The sequence below is a fragment of the Leucopleurus acutus genome (genome assembly GCF_964270905.1).
Source record: "Leucopleurus acutus genome assembly, chromosome: 12".
NCBI lineage: Eukaryota > Metazoa > Chordata > Mammalia > Artiodactyla > Delphinidae > Leucopleurus > Leucopleurus acutus.
This window is the reverse complement of record NC_139154.1, coordinates 79,433,616-79,450,639: the sequence shown is the minus strand read 5'-3', so window position 1 is coordinate 79,450,639 and position 17,024 is coordinate 79,433,616. Positions and strand designations below refer to the sequence as shown.

At 35.4% G+C, this 17,024-nt stretch overlaps 1 protein-coding gene across 1 annotated transcript in view; it reads right to left on the bottom strand.

The window, feature by feature from the left end:
* Nucleotides 1–217: 217 nt before the first annotated feature.
* REL (REL proto-oncogene, NF-kB subunit) overlaps nt 218–17,024 on the bottom strand; it is a gene marked incomplete at its 3' end in the record, with an annotated part of 32,993 nt that continues 16,186 nt past the window's right edge. Inside the window, exons 4-10 of the mRNA XM_082851363.1 lie at nt 16,895–16,986; nt 4,861–5,001; nt 3,651–3,755; nt 3,340–3,552; nt 2,691–2,759; nt 2,110–2,181; nt 218–1,008 (exon numbers count right to left, since the gene is read on the bottom strand). Coding sequence (XP_082707489.1) covers nt 218–1,008; nt 2,110–2,181; nt 2,691–2,759; nt 3,340–3,552; nt 3,651–3,755; nt 4,861–5,001; nt 16,895–16,986 — 1,483 coding nt within the window. The remainder of the gene's footprint in view (nt 1,009–2,109; nt 2,182–2,690; nt 2,760–3,339; nt 3,553–3,650; nt 3,756–4,860; nt 5,002–16,894; nt 16,987–17,024) is intronic.

Genomic DNA, 17,024 nt, shown 5'->3' with positions numbered 1-17,024 from the left:
TCAACCAACCTCAAATCGTGTAGTACTGCACTACATATTTAGTGAAGAAAATGTGAGTATTAACTGGACCTGCCCGCACAGTTCACACCCGTGTTGTTCAAGGGTCCACGATATACTGTAGTATAGTCTTAGAGAAATATATAATGTTGTATTTATAAAGGTAATATCAAAAGGGTTACCTTTAAAGGGATTTAATTCTTCAATCACCATTTATATCTTACAAGTTAACCTGAAAAAATTCGAATGCAAATGAGTCACTCAATTGTTCATTCTGCATACTGCCAATACCTGAATACTGACTATTTTGAACAAAACTATGACTGTTTGGATTAGTACCGTTTGATGGTCCTGACTCATTTATCATACTGTTATCTGCACAATTAAAGTCAGATCCCTCAAATGCCTCTGACTGTGAAACAAAAGCAGTAGTACTAGAACTGGCGACTGCTGACATCCTGGAAGAGGACATCTGATGGAGCTGTCTTAAGTCTCTTGGGTCTAACACTGAAGTACAAGCAGGATTTTCAAGATTCATGCTCACAAGTCTTGGATTATCAGTCTCCCTCATGCTGTCATTACTGGGCGTTATCATGTTCACAGGGCAATTAGGCAGCATGCTGGCATCAGAAATACCATATAAGTCAGCTGGTGACACGGATGATGCTTCCATTCTGCCTATGTCATTAGTATTGTTATAAATGCAAGCATTAGACACATTCAAATCACTCACAACAGACATTTCCAGGAATGGTGGGATAACTTGTGAATTAGAGCAAAGTGTCCCTGTCGAAAAACTACTCAGTGAATTTGTATTGACTGAACGTGAGGTGGCGTGGGCCACTGATGACCAGCTTGAAGAAGGCTGAGGTACCATTGGGGGTATGGCTGAAGCATGATGTGGCAATGCACTGGAGATGGGCGCAGATGAGGAATAGTAGGATTCTGCTTGACTTGAAACTGGCCCGGATGTTTCTGTCAAAACTGCACCATGCGAAAACAAGACTGGTTCTGTGGGGTAGGAAATGTATTTGTACAAAACGGAAATGAACAAAATTATAAAAAGCATTACTTCTAAATTAAAATTACATAAACACATAAAAAATTTTAAAGGAAACCAATGTAACGCTTCAAATAGAAATGTTAAATAGCACTAAAAATTATTACGAGTCCAAAATTGAATTCTTTAATACTAATTGTTTTACAAATACCTATAAAATAATTTTGGTAAGTTACTTTGGCATTGAAAATTTCACTCCAGTTAAATGTGGAAATCTAGCTTCTGAGGCTCTATAAAGGTATTTTTGAAATGTGAAAGATAAATATCAGAATTTCAGTTAATGGGCCTCTAAATATTCAAAATCATTTCATATTCTCCTCTTTAGGAGAATATGGAGGGATGGAGGAAACATTCATTAGGGATGACTTAAAAATCTACATAAATTTCCAAGCTATATTAAGATACTACTCACTCTAAGGTACTACAAAATTCCCAGTCAGAAAAAAAATGAACGAGTCTGTATTTATTTACATGTTATATGACTGCTGTACATATTAAACCAAGAAAAAGCTCTGATTTAAGAATGTAAAAAGAAAAAAAGTCTTCTAATTAACCCTGGTTGAATGATCTAAACCAGAATTTGGCAACTTTTTTTTCCATAAAGGGCCAGAGAGTAAGTATTTTAGACTTTGTGGGCCATATAACCTCTGTTGGAACTACTCAACTCTGCTGCTATAGTACAAGAAAAGCAATCATAGACAATATGCAATCAAATGAGCTGTGTTCCAGTAAAATTTTACAAATAAATAAATAAAGATAGGCAACTGGCCAGATCGAAATCATTTCTTCCATGACACACTGTAATTAGTAAAATTACCACCATATGAATGAAATGTAATTTCTCAAACAATAAATCCCCAAAACATAATCATAGTTGCCAACAGGTCTTTCGGAAGCTGAGATCAATTCATTCAATATTCATAGCATAAAAAGTATGTAGGAGTGGAATAAATCAAAGAGGCAGTTTTCATTCCTAAGAATGGAATTCCAATATACTGTGCAAAGCACTGGTCTCTCTAATCACAAGGAATACTCTATAGGGAATAAAATACCTTTTTTGATGAATCTTCCTTCTCCAGTTGATCCTAAGGGACTAGGTCTAGGTCTTTCAGGAAAATTAACTCCTATGATAAATTTTTTCCATTATTAAATGTAATTTGAAAAACAACAGTATATCAGTTAAAATTTGAAAAACTGAATAAAGCAAAACAAAACAAAACAAAACAAATTTACTTAAATACAAATCAATCCAAAATGTTCAGGGACCTCCCTAGTGGAGCGGTGGTGAAGAATCCACCTGCCAAGGCAGGGGACACAGGTTCAAGCCCTGGTCTGGGAAGATCCCACATGCCGTGGAGGAAATAAGCCCATGCGCCACGACTACGGAGCCTGCGCTCTAGAGCCCGCGAGCCACAACTACTGAGGCTGCATGCCACAACTACTGAAGCCCGTGCACCTAGAGGCTGTGCTCTGCAACAAGAGAAGCCACTGCAATGAGAAGCCCGCGCATTGCAACGAAGAGTAGCCCCCACTCGCCGCAACTAGAGAAAGCCCACGGGCAGCAACGAAGACAAATGCAGCCAAAAATAAATAAATAAATTTATTAAGAACAACAATGACAAAATATTCTTACCACAATCCTGCCACAGTTTCTGGAAAAGGAGAGTTGTTTTTTGTTTCTTTGCTTTATTGCCATATGTATCTGGTTAGACAGAAACCGAGAAAACGTGATTCATCATGGGATTATGCTTCCTCTCCTTTAATAAATATACAGATGTTTTACTCCTACATAGAAAATGCTTTAAATAAATGTACATAAGATGGATTTATAAGTGTCACAAACTACATCCCAAGTCAGTAATAAAGGATATTTTTCTTAGTAAAAAATAGTTTATAATATTCATCTTGTTTTCTTATAACACCTACAAGTCACCAATGTCAATTAATGCAATAATGGCAGATAAGGACCGAAATGGAGACCACTTTCTGAGTGGCAAGTATGCCATCTATCAAGAGGGCACAATAAGGACCAAAATAGAATCTCAAATGTAAAACAAATTTTGATAAACAGTTTAGAATACTTTGAAATTATTCCAGATACCTTTCCTAAGGAAGAGCTTCAAAGATCACAAAGATCAGTCAAAAATCAACCAAAAACTTTCAGGAAAAGAAACATAAATTATGAATAAACACAACTGTATTCAAGTGTATCTTACAAGAAAATGTTCTTAGCAGGACTAACTTCAAGAAATATATAAAACATTACCATGAAAAAGTCATACCTTTTTCGTCTGGCAGATATCTAAAATCCATAGATTCACTAACTTCCTGGTCAGAAGGTCTTCGCAACTGCATTTTTACTGTTACCGGTTCCGTTATAGCTTTGCAATATGGTGGAGTCTTGAAAACAATGGCTACTTGACGGTGTACATCAGCTTGTGAAAAGATACCTTTTGCTTCCCAATCGTTCAACACAAACCGAACTTCTATGTCATCTAGTGAATACGAAAGCAAGTAACAATGGGAAAAGAAAGTAAAATGTATCTATCAATCTAAAATATATTCTGAATTCAATGAAACAACAAAAAAATACCTTTCTGAACTTTGTCACAGAGTAGAAATATTTCATCTCCTCCTCTGACACTTCCACAGTTCTTGTTTACACGACAGATCCTTAATTCTGCAGTATTAGGAGCACCTAAATATAAAGGATATTTTTAATGGGTTGCTACCTTAGTAATATGTCTTATTCCTTTCTGATGGAGAATTTTAGGAAAACAACTTACAGGATAGATAAAAGCTTTAGAGTATAAATAAATTAAGGGCACTCAATACCTTAATCATCCACATCTGTCCCCTGGTTTAGAGTGTTATGACTTCATTTCTAGGCAATGACATGTCCTCTAATTAAATCTCCTTGCTTCTAAATTCTGATTCGTCCTATCCATCCTATACACTGTCATCAGATTAGTCTTTTTAAATCATGACCATAACCCTGTGGCAATGCAGTTTTCATGCTTCCTATTATCTGGTCAACATTATTCCAATAATTCCCTGGCATTCAAAGCTCTCCATGATGAGGATATTCTGATTTACCTTTATAGTTCTATGTCCCACTATCCTTCTACATGTAAAACTGGTATAGTCATACACCACTGGTGGGTGCATATATAAGAGCATACAAACACACAAATATTTGAGGGCAATTTCATAATCTTTTAACACTATAAATATCCATATCCTTTGATCTAGCATTTGCCAACATTTCTACAAATTTATGCTAGAGACATTTGCACAAGATATGCACATGTGGGATATTTACTGCAAAACAATTTGCTAAAGCAAAAAGAAAAGAACTGAGAAGGAAACAAACCAAATGTCTTGTAATAGGGTAATGATTTAGTAAAATTATGATATACGGAAATATGCAGCTACCGAAAAGAATAAGGTACCTGAAAGGTAAAGAGGTTCAAGATATGTTGCTAAGAGGAGAAAAAAAAAAGTTAAAAAAAAAAAATCAATGACGATTTTTCAAAAAGTTGCCAAAAATATATTGTGTGAATGATGGTGATGATGATGAAACGAGGTATTTGTATATATATGAAGAAGAAGCCGGTGAAATATCTTTGGAGGATGAGATGTATAGGAGGTTTACTCTCCTCATTATCTACTTCAGATAAATAACGTCTACCCCGTAATGTTTGAATTTTTCCTATAATGAACACTTTTTCTAATTACAAAAAAACTTTAAAAAATCATTTTAAAGAGCTAAGCCTACAAATACAAGAAAATAAATTACTTACGGTTGTCATAAATTGGGTTAGAGACAATAGGACGTAGAGCAGTTGTCAAATTACCACGTTCGTCAGGGAGGAAAACTTGAAAACATAATCTCACGACATTGAGGTCACAGTCTTCAATATCAAGCAGCTCTTGCTCAGAGACTGAAAAGTATATATATTTTTAAGAATACAGAATAGTCACATAGAACTAAAATCCTGCTAAGTCCTCCTCCCTGCCCAATATAGCCTATAACCTTTAGTAGCATCCAAATCTGTCCTAACAAAAATAGAATGGTACACAATCTCAAGACTGCTTTTTAACCTTTTCATCATATAGTCACTATCCAACATAATTTGTTAAGTTATGACCATGGTCAGGAAGTAACTACCCCAGTCATGTGAAATTTAGAGCAGAATCCGAACTTGACATAAATCAAATTTTTACAAAAATGGTTGCAGGTTATACACAATAGAGAATAGGCATTCATTCATTAATTCAACAAATATGTATTTAGTCCAGTCATGTATTAAGGACTCTGTAAATTATCTCCAAAATCTATATAAGAATTACTCCATTTTACAGATGAGGAACTGATTTTAAAGAAATGAAATTGGGACTTCCCAGGTGGCGCAGTGGTTAAGAATCTGCCTGCCAATGCAAGAAACACAGGTTCGATCCCTGGTCTGGGGAGATCCCACATGCTGCGGAGCAACTAAGCCCATGAGCCAAACTACTGAGCCTGCACTCTAGAGCCTGCGAGCCACTACTACTGAAGCCCGTGAGCCTAGAGCCTGTGCTCCACAACAAGAGAAGCCATTGCAATGAGAAGCCTGTGCACCACAACGAAGAGTAGCCCCCGCTCGCCGCAACTAGAGAAAGCCCTCATGCAGCAACGCAGCCAAAATAAATCAATTTACTAAAAAAAAAAAAAATTAAATTAAATTACTTGTCCAACATTTCACAGCTAAGAAGTGGCACAGAAGAATTCAGACTCAGGCCACTGAATCCAGAGCCTATGCTCTTAAAAACTGAACTCTATTAGAAAATTTTACATATGTTTTGCATAAAAATGACATACACAGGAATATCTACAAAAACTTAGATCAATATTTTAGGGATTAAATACCAAGAGGATACTAGAGGAGGTAAGTCAGCTAGTTTCCATAAGAAGTTTTATGTGCAAACTAGGTTTGCTTAAAAAAAAAAAAAAGCTACAGCAGGAAAATTTTACAGTTCTGAAAAAAAAGTTTTTAAACATTCTTTATTACAGAATATAATGACAGTTTGTTAAATTGCTATTTAAAAGAAATCCAGTTCCAAAGGAGAATATTACTGCCTTTTCAAAGATACTATAAGGTGCAGCAATCAACCATAACTAACATAGCCGTATTTTTAAAAAGCATGAAATACACATATTAAATTATATGAACATTTTTAGTTTTCAGAAAGTATTGAAATTTGAAACACTAAGTTTGAAAACAGTTAAAACCCCAATTCTTTTTTTTTTTTAATTAATTAATTTATTTATTTTTGGCTGTGTTGGGTTTTCATTGCTGCACACAGGCTTTCTCTAGTTGCGGCGAGTGGGGGCCACTCTTCGTTGCGGTGTGCGGCCTTCTCATTTCAGTGGCTTCTCTTGTTGTGGAGCATGGGCTCTAGGCACGCGGGCTTCAGTAGTTGTGGCACGCGGGCTCAGTAGTGGTTCGTGGGCTCTAGAGCGCAGGCTCAGTAGTTGTGGCACACAGGCTTAGCTGCTCTGCGGCATGTGGGATCTTCCCAGACCAGGGCTCGAACCCGTGTCCCCTGCATTGGCAGGCGGATTCTTAACCACTGCACCAACACGGAAGGCCAAAACCCCAATTCTTTACAATTAGCAATAACTAATAAAAATGACAATGTACCTTTTTTTTTTTAAATCTAGTCTGATAATATTGATCTTTTACTTGCAGTATTTAGTCCTATTACATACATACATACATACATACATACATACATTTATTTATTTATCTTCTTTTAACATCTTTTTTTTATATCTTTATTGGAGTATAATTGCTTTACAATGGTGTGTTAGTTTCTGCTTTATAACAAAGTGAATCAGTTACACATACACATATGTTCCCATATCTCCTCCCTCTCGCATCTCCCTCCTTCCCACCCTCCCTTATCCCACCCCTCTAGGCGGTCACAAAGCACCAAGCCGATCTCCCTGTGCTATGCGGCTGCTTCCCACTAGCTATCCATTTTACATTTGGTAGTGTATATATGTCCATGCCTCTCTCTCGCTTTGTCACAGCTCACCCTTCCCCCTCCCCATATCCTCAAGTCCATTCTCTAGTAGGTCTGTGTCTTTATTCCCATCTTATCCCTAGGTTCTTCATGACATTTTTTTCCCTTAGATTCCATATATATGTGTTAGTATACGGTATTTGTCTTTCTCTTTCTGACTTACTTCACTCTGTATGACAGACTCTAGGTCCATCCACCTCACTACAAATAACTCAGCTTCGTTTCTTTTTATGGCTGAGTAATATTCCATTGTATATATGTGCCACATCTTCTTTATCCATTCATCCGATGATGGACACTTAGGTTGCTTCCATCTCCTGGCTATTGTAAATAGAGCTGCAATGAACATTTTGGTATATGACTATTTTTGAATTATGGTTTTCTCAGGGTATATGCCCAGTAGTGGGATTGCTGGGTCATATGGTAGTTCTCTTTGTAGTTTTTTAAGGAACCGCCATACTGTTCTCCATACTGGCTGTACCAATTCACATTCCCACCAGCAGTGCAAGAGTGTTTCCTTTTCTCCACACCCTCTCCAGCATTTATTGTTTCTAGATTTTTTGATGATGGCCATTCTGACTGGTGTGAGATGATATCTCATTGTAGTTTTGATTTGCATTTCTCTAATGATTAATGATGTTGAGCATTCTTTCATGTGTTTGTTGGCAATCTGTGTATCTTCTTTGGAGAAATGTCTATTTAGGTCTTCTGCCCATTTTTGGATTGGGTTGTTTGGTTTTTTGTTATTGAGCTGCATGAGCTGCTTGTAAATTTTGGGGATTAATCCTTTGTCAGTTGCTTCATTTGCAAATATTTTCTCCCATTCTGAGGGTTGTCTTTTGGTCTTGTTTATGGTTTCCTTTCTGTGCAAAAGCTTTGAAGTTTCATTAGGTCCCATTTTTCTATTTTTTTTTAATTTTTTTGTGGTACGTGGGCCTCTCACTGCCACGGCCCCTCCCGCTGCAGAGCACAGGCTCCGGATGCGCAGGCCCAGTGGCCATGGCCCACAGACCCAGCCACTCCGCGGCACGTGGGATCCTCCCGGACCGGGGCATGAACCCGCGTCCTCTGCATCAGCAGGCGGACTCTCAACCACTGCGCCACCAGGGAAGCCCCCATTTGTTTATTTTTGTTTTTATTTCCATTTCTCTAGGAAGTGGGTCAAAAAGGATCTTGCTGTGATTTATGTCATACAGTGTCCTGCCTATGTTTTCCTCTAAGAGTTTGATAGTTTCTGGCCTTACATTTAGGTCTTTAATCCATTTTGAGCTTATTTTTGTGTATGGTGTTAGGGAGTGTTCTAATCTCATACTTTTACATGTACCTGTCCAGTTTTCCCAGCACCACTTATTGAAGAGGCTGTCCTTTCTCCACTGTACATTCCTGCATCCTTTATCAAAGATAAGGTGACCATATGTGCGTGGGTTTATCTCTGGGCTTTCTATCCTGTTCCATTGATCTATCTTTCTGTTTTTGTGCCAGTACCATACTGTCTTGATTACTGTAGCCTTGTAGTATAGTCTGAAGTCATGGAGCCTGATTCCTCCAGCTCCGTTTTTCGTTCTCAAGATTGCTTTGGCTATTCGGGGTCTTTTGTGTTTCCATACTTAACATTTTGGTACATGACTCGTTTTGAATTATGGTTTTCTCAGGGTATATGCCCAGCAGTGGGATTGCTGGGTCATATGGTAGTTCTATTTTTAGTTTTTTAAGGAACCTCCATATGTACTTTTGACTGTTTTTTTTTTAAACTACACTCAGTAGCTATCACAACATTAGAAATTATTCCATTGTCAGCAATCTTAAGCCTAGCATTTCAAAGAGCCTACAAAAACATATTTGTACAACTAAAAGGTCAAATGTTATGATACAAACACCTGTACCACAGCAGCATACTCTCCTGGCACAATTAGGTATGCAATGAGAGATCTACCTCTTCAAAATAATTTTTTATAGCATTATAAATTTAGAGGTGAAGACATTAGTGTTTCCCAATTCCAAAGATGAGTAATCAATAAACACAAAAATAAACTGACAAGTTTAAAAACAAACCTATGTGAATGGATAAACTGTGACAGCTATACAATAAAAAAGAACTATGGATATATACGCAAAAATGTACGCATCTCGAAAACATTATGTGAGCAAAAGGAACTAGATATAAAATATATACCACATGATCCATTTATATGAAAATTCTAGAAAAGATTAATTGATGGCAACAGAAAGCAAATTAATAGCTGACTGGAGCCAGAGATGGGAGAGGGAATTGACCAGGAAGTGGACAACGAAATTTTGTAGTTAATAGTGGCAGTAGTAGAAATATTCCTTATCTTGATTGTGGTGGTGTTACATATATCTGGGTGGATCCTACTGTATGTAAATGAGACCTCAAGAAAAGTTTATTTAAAATCTTTTAAAATAGCACATAAAAGAAAAATAAACTCGTTAATAAACCAGGAATGGGAATGAAGATATATTTATTATAAATCACAATATCACAGAAACCCAGAGAGGTAAGTTCAGAGTAAGAGGACTCTTTTTTCCAGATATAGCTTGCCAATTTTGTAAGAGGTATCTAAGACGATGAGAAACCAAGTTGAACTCTCAATAGACTACAGGCAAAAAATAAAGGAGTTCAGGGTCTGCTAAGGATGGAGAATCTGATAAATGCCCAGTGCTTTGGTTGGGGCTCTGGGGGAGCTATACCCTAGGAGTAAGGGTGAACTGGATGCAGAGATACCAGACCTCACCTAAATCATTCACTAATTTTAGATGATCTGGGACTGCTAGTGTGACAAGCCACCCACCACAACAAAGTCTTCTGAAGGGAGAAAACACCCTGGACCTAAACAACTTTGCATATAGGATGACTGGTATTCTATTTTAAATAAGCAGGCATAAGAAGAGACAAAGTAATTTTTTTTTAAAGAAAAGAAAAACAACAGACTACAGAAACAGACCACAAAGGTTCCAAATAATGAAGTTTTCAGATACATGATTTAAAATAACTACACTTAATAAATGTAAGGAGTTAAAGACAATATTGAGAGTTTAGTAGAGTACTTGAAACTATTGGAAAAGGAACCAAACAAAATTCTAGAACTGAAAAATACAGTAAACTGAAATTTTAAACGTCATCAGATTTATCAACTGTTTTATAGGAAACACTTTGTGTCTTGTCTTTCTATATAAACCAAGGACTAAAATCTATTTACCAATATTTTATACTAAGAGTTTTCTAAGTGTTGATTTACATTAAAGTCTTTAATCCATTTGAAAGCTGATTTTTATATATGGCGAGAGGTGGGAATCCAACTTAATCATTTTTTCCAGCTTTGCTTATCAAATATTTCCTCCCTTTCTCTTGATCTGACATGCCACCACTGTCATTTACTAAAGTTTCATATTTTCTTAAGTCTGTTTCTGGGCTCTCAATTTTACTCCACTGGTCAATTTGCCTATTGTTACCCCAATATTACTTAATTAGTACTTATTCATAAGAAACCCTAATATCTCATAAGTATTTCTTCAGAATAAACCCTAATATCTGATAAGGTCAGTTTTTCATCACTATTCCTCCTCTATAAATTATCCTCCTTTTCCTGTTCAGAATCATCTTATCACTTTAGTGAAAAATCTTGTTGGGAGCTGTTTGGAATTTCACTGAACCCATATATTAATTTGGGAAAAAATGCAATGTTTATAATATTGATATTAAAGAATATGATAGACCTCTCCATCTATTTAGGTGTTCTCTATTATCTCATAATAAAATTTTATAATTTTCTCTAAAGAAATCTTGATCATCATTTCTTAGAGTTGTTGCTAGGTATTTTATATTTTCTGACAATATTTTCTTTAATTATTTGCTGCTGATGTATAGAAATGTAACTGAATTTTGTATGTTAATTGTACAATGCATTCACCCTTTTAAACATTATATTAATAATCTGTATATCCTTTCGAGTTTTCACTGTAAATAATAGCTTCCAATAATTACAGTTTTATTTCTTCATTTTTGATCAGCTCTGTGCACTGGTTACAATCTCCAGTACAATGTGGAATAGAAGTGGCAAGAGTGCACATCCTTTTCTCATTCCTAACTTTAAAGTGAATGCTCTGGATGTTTCCTCCACTTAGATAATGCTTGCAGTAGGCTTTTAAATATATAGCATGATACAGAATGTCTTATTTTTAAAATTCTGCAATGTGAAAAATGATAGTTGAAAAATCTAGCAAAAGAAAGCATGAGACCAATCAAATTCTCTTAAATTTCTCTTAAACTAGTTTAAAATTTCCCTTTATATGTGATCAAAAAGATACATACAAGGTAACAATTATTCTCCTTAATCTATCTTTAGCAATAAATGTCACTCCTTAGTCCTAAGAGCAGTGTATATGCAATAAGAATTTCATTTTTATGAAAAAGATATGATCATGATTTATTTGTTTTCAAAGTAGGGATTAAATTTTTTAAATCAATTATAACACCTACTAGCTCTAGAGATGTGACTTTTCTAAAATTTTAATTATTGCTAAATATTACTAAAATTTAAAAAGTAATTAACAGGGCAAAAATGTACAGTATATAGATTAACAATTTTAAGAGCTATGTCTTATTTAAGGGGAAAAAAACAAAGTTTAGTTATAATTCTTTTAATTTCTGTTACTTAAAATGTATAGTTATAATAAAAGCTAACATTTAAGCGCTTGTGTGCCAGGCAAAAGGTAAATGGTCATAGCAGTCTATCATTAATTACTCATTCTTTCAACGTATTTATTGGGCTTCTATTATGTGCTAAAACAAATGCTAGACAGAGATATGAAACGACAGCCTGCCCTTAGTGAGATTAGTGTCTGGATGAGAAACAGATGCATAGACTAAAATTACATAATGTAACGTGCAAAGTGTTATAATGGGAGTATGTTCAAGGAGTACTGAAGGCATAAAAGTGCCCCAAGTTCTGCACAGCGTAATAAAGAAGGCTTTCTAAAATGACTGCAATGAAGGATAATGAAGTACACAAGAGCTTTTTTTTCTTCTTGCTGTTTAGGCTTTAAGTTTTAAGTGGTGAGGAAAGGCTCTTATTTTCTTGTATTAAACCAGACTTTTAGAGACAAGAATCTGTTAAGAGACTACCTGTCTTTTTAAACTGTATTCTCTTTCAGACTACCAAAATAAAATAATCCCCCCAAACCCAACTGCAAAACAGCCTTTGTGCTCTCACAAAAACTCAATGTCCTCTGTACATGGAAAAAAAGTAAAGTGACTAATAAAACAGAATTGCAAATACTTTATTGTAAAAATCTTATGGATTTTAATCACTGAATATTAGAATTCCTTATATGTCATTAAATACATAGTTAGAAAGTGACAATTAAAAATTTTTTCCCTGCTTTTGCAGTAAGAGTCCCCTATGAAGTCCAACTGACATTTTTTTGGTGCCAGCTAAATGGACACTGTTAAAATTTGATAATGGAGCCCTTAAATAAATTCCTCACACAATTTAGACTTCAGCACGTTATTAGATAATTTGAACAGGTATTTTACGTGAAGCCTCAAGTTTAATACTACTTGACTGTTATATGTCCCTATCTGCAAGAGACAGTTCCTGTTTTAAAGAACTAATGGCAAGAAAGATAAGGACTCGCCTTAAAACATCCTAGATACATGCAAAGTAAAAATAATTTTTAATAGTCTTTGCATTTTCACATATTTGATCTTTAGGGAACAGACTGTCATAATGAGATAGTCTATAGACCAGAATTTGTAGACCCTATTCTGCTAAACATTTCCAATTCCATTGTTTCTATATATCATAAAGATATAACACAAAGTCGGCTAGTATCTTGTTATCTTTACCAGTATAATTTTCCTGTGTTAAGTGATACATCTATAAAAAAGTGTCAGTTCAGCTCTGACAAATTCCTATATAAGTGGTAGAATTTAACAGTATATCCTAAAAATAGCATAGAATAAACAACCAAGAAAGGTCTATAGCTGAGTTCAGATTATTTTAATTAGTTTTTAGGGTTTTGAGTTTTTTCAGGGGGATTAACCATATTAGAATATGTACAGCACTTTGGGAAAACAATACTTTGCTCTGAGAAGGTCACAGATAGCTTGAAAGAAGTGTCCCTTAAACTTGAGGGATGAGCAGAAAGAATTCACCATGTAGATTAAGGTATTTCATGCTAGGAACTGCACGTATAAGAACACAGTAGCAAGAAAAAATATGGCTCTTCCAACATGACAAGTAATTCAGAATGGCCAAAAGTTCAGATGGCATGTGTACACTCAGTGCTAGGGGAAGGACGGACAGGAAGTTGAGGCAGAGGATGACAGCTAGAAATGACGCTGGAATGGAAAACAAGGATCAGATTATGAAGGGCTTTAAATGCCATGCTTGAGAAACTGAATCTAGCAAGTATATCAGGGTTTCTCAAAGTGTGGTCCATGGATCACTTGCATTAGAATCATCTAGGGCAGGGATTTTCAAATTGTAGTTTGAGACCCAATGGTCATAAAATTAATTTAGTGGCTTCATTAAGCATTGTCTTAAAAAAAAAGAAAACGAAATGGAATTGAATAGAATAGAAAGCATACTGCATGTACTAAGAGTTTAGGACCCATTGGTCATAAAATTAATTTACTGGGTTGGACATGCATTTTCTTTAAAAAAAAAAATCAAATGGAAAGGAATGGATTAGAGAGTATACTGCATGTAGTAAGAATAGTTTTTTATCTATGTGTGTACGTGTGCATGTGTATGTATTGAGTAGACAAATAAAATCTATTTCCTACTGTGAGTTGCAGTTAAGAAACACGGATCTAGAGGCTTCTTAAAATGCAGAGCCCAAGGCCCCACATCAGACCTATCAAATTAGGGGAAATGTGGCCTGGATTCTACATTTTTATCAAGTACTAAGGGATTCCTATGCACATTCAAATTGAGAGTCACTGGTGAAGATGATGTGGAGTCACTGAAGGATAATAAGCAGAGTTCTGAACTGATTCATATTGGTTTCAGAAGAATCTTTTTGGATGTAGCGTGTATAAACTGCTTGGAGGGTGATCTAGAATAGAGGCAGGAACACAAGTTTAGAGGCTATCAATAACAGTCCAGGCTAAAAACTGACGTAAGCTTACATTCCTACAATGGTAGTGAGAAGAACAGAGACGACTGAGAGATGGTCAGGGTAGATGAACAAAACAGTTTTTCTGGAATAGAGAATGGTTCATGAAGAGGAGCAGTGGACAAGAAGGTAGGAAAGATATGTTGGAGCTACATGTGGAAGATTTCCAATTTAGGGCCATTTCGTTTTTAAACTATTTAAGGAGCCACTGCAACTTTTTAATCACAATGATATGCTAAAGCACTGTTCTAAGATTATTCTAATGGGTGGGGGCGGGGAGTTAATACAACAGTTAATACAACAAGCATAGTTGAGATAAAGCAATGTGCCTGAGAGCCAGGCTACCTGTTTTCAAATCCTAGCTCCACCAGGTATTATTTCCTTAGGATAATTTTCAAAAGTGGAAAATTTCTGGGTCAAGAGTATGCTCATTTAAAATTTTGATTTATTGCTAAAGTAAAAGGCCAACTTTTAAATTAAACTGGCCATCAAGTCTAGGCATAGTATGAAACAGGGATAATGCAGTATAAAACAAGGAGATTATAAATAATAGCTACCATTTATTAAGTATTATTTGTATGTCAAGGAGTAAATGTTAAGTACTTTATGTACACTATTTTATTTAATCTCTGCTTTACAGAAGAGAAAACCAAAGCTTTGGTTACTTAACTTTCCCAAGTCACATAGCATGTACAAGTGGCAATGCTGGAATTCAAATCCAGATCTCCTGACTCCAGTGGAAAGGGCATTAAAACGGAAAATGCAGGAGTCAAAAGGCAGATGGGCCATCTGTGGAAGTTTGGGGGGTTTTCTGATTTTTGTTTTTACCAATCCAGAACAAGGCATGATATTAATAACATATACTCATACAGCACTTAGAATAGTTCCTAGTACATAATAAGTGTTTTACATATTTTAGTTCATTTAATTCTTATAACAACATATGAAGTAGGTACTATTATTATCTCTACTTTATAAATAAGGAAATGAAGGCATAGAAAATATTTAAGGAAAAAAAAATAATTACACAAGCGGGACTTCCCTGGTGGCCCAGTGGTTAAGAATCCGCCTGCCAATGCAGGGGACACAGGTTTGAGCCCTGGTCCGGGAAGATCCCACATGCCGCAGAGCAACTAAGTAACTAAGACCATGCACCACAACTACTGAGCCTGTATGCCACTACTACTGAAGCCCGCGCGCCTAGAGCCCATGCTCTACAACGAGAGAAGCCACCACAATGAAAAGCCCACACACCACAACGAAGAGTAGCCCCTGCTCACTGCAACTAGAGAAAGCCCGCGCGCAGCAACGAAGACCCAACACAGCCAAAAATAAATAAATAAATAAATTTATTTTTTTTAAAAAAATCACACAAGAGTTCAAAGTCTATATTCAATGGAGTTTTTTTAGTAAATTGAAAATAACTTAAATGTTTATTAATAGATGACTAGATAAACAAATTAAAGCCTACCCAAACCACAGAATACTGTTAAAAAGTAAACTAGATTTATAAGTACTAATATGGAAAGATGTTTAAGATATATTCCTGAGTGAAAAGTACGAAGTAGTAGATTAGGAAGTGTAACATGACTCCATTTGTATAAAAAGTACATGTGTGTGTATATATATACATGACACATGTATAAAGAAAATTCTAGAAAACCTTACATCGAATTTAACAGTAGTCTCTTACAGTGAGTAATACTGAAGAGAAAGAAGGGAACTTTTGCGTTATACTAAATAGTATGAAAAATAAAGACCTAGAGAAAAGAGATGCAGACCTTATAATTCATAAAAACACTACTTGTCTATGAGGATATTCTTTAAATTATCATCATATCCCTGAAATTATTTTTAAACTACCACAAAAAACACAAACTAACAATATAAGGATATCTTAAATATGACAAAGAAATCTATTCTTTGAAAATTTTATAGTTGTTCAATACCTGAATCATGCAGATTTAAGTGGCTGCAGATGACTTTACAATGGAGACCACTGTAGTGTAGGGTGTCAGCTTGGTAGTCATTTTTCTATTCAAGAAATATAGCCCTCACCTATTCTGTAGCAATTGTGGCATCATTACCAGGTGCTACACCAGACAGTGCCATCCCCAACAAAATCCACTGAACAGTAAATATCTAGCCGTACACACAAATATACTATGAAAATATTTTGTATAGCCTCTACTATTTCTATACTACTTCCACATTGGGATTAGTTTAAGTTTCACTGTTGAATATGCCCTTGAGTTAAATGCACTCCAATACCTTATAACCACAGTGCCTATTCAATATTCAGAGGGGGGAGTATATATTATCTGCTGGAGTGGCAAAAGGAAGGCCACATTCCAAAAGAATCAGAATATTTTTGAGAGGGTTTTCTTATAGAAAACAATGAAACTCTTCACTGATAGTAGAAAGCCTTGTGTGAATAAGATTTTTTTTTTCAATACTGAAGCATTTTAAATATACTTCAATCCTCATTTACAGGTGTAAGACAAGTATATAAGTTAACACAGAACTTAAGACAGCTTTTAAAGCACAGGTTGAAGATACAAATAGAAATCATTTATCACAATAAGTCAATATCCAAATAATAGAATTAATTAAATCAAACATACTTACCATTGAAAGGATTGATTCCTGCCCTTATTCTTGAAATAATAGCTTCTTTTACTTCTTTTTTTTTTACACATCGAATACCCAAATTTTGAAAACTAGAAGGAAAACACAGAACTTTCAAATTTCCTTATAG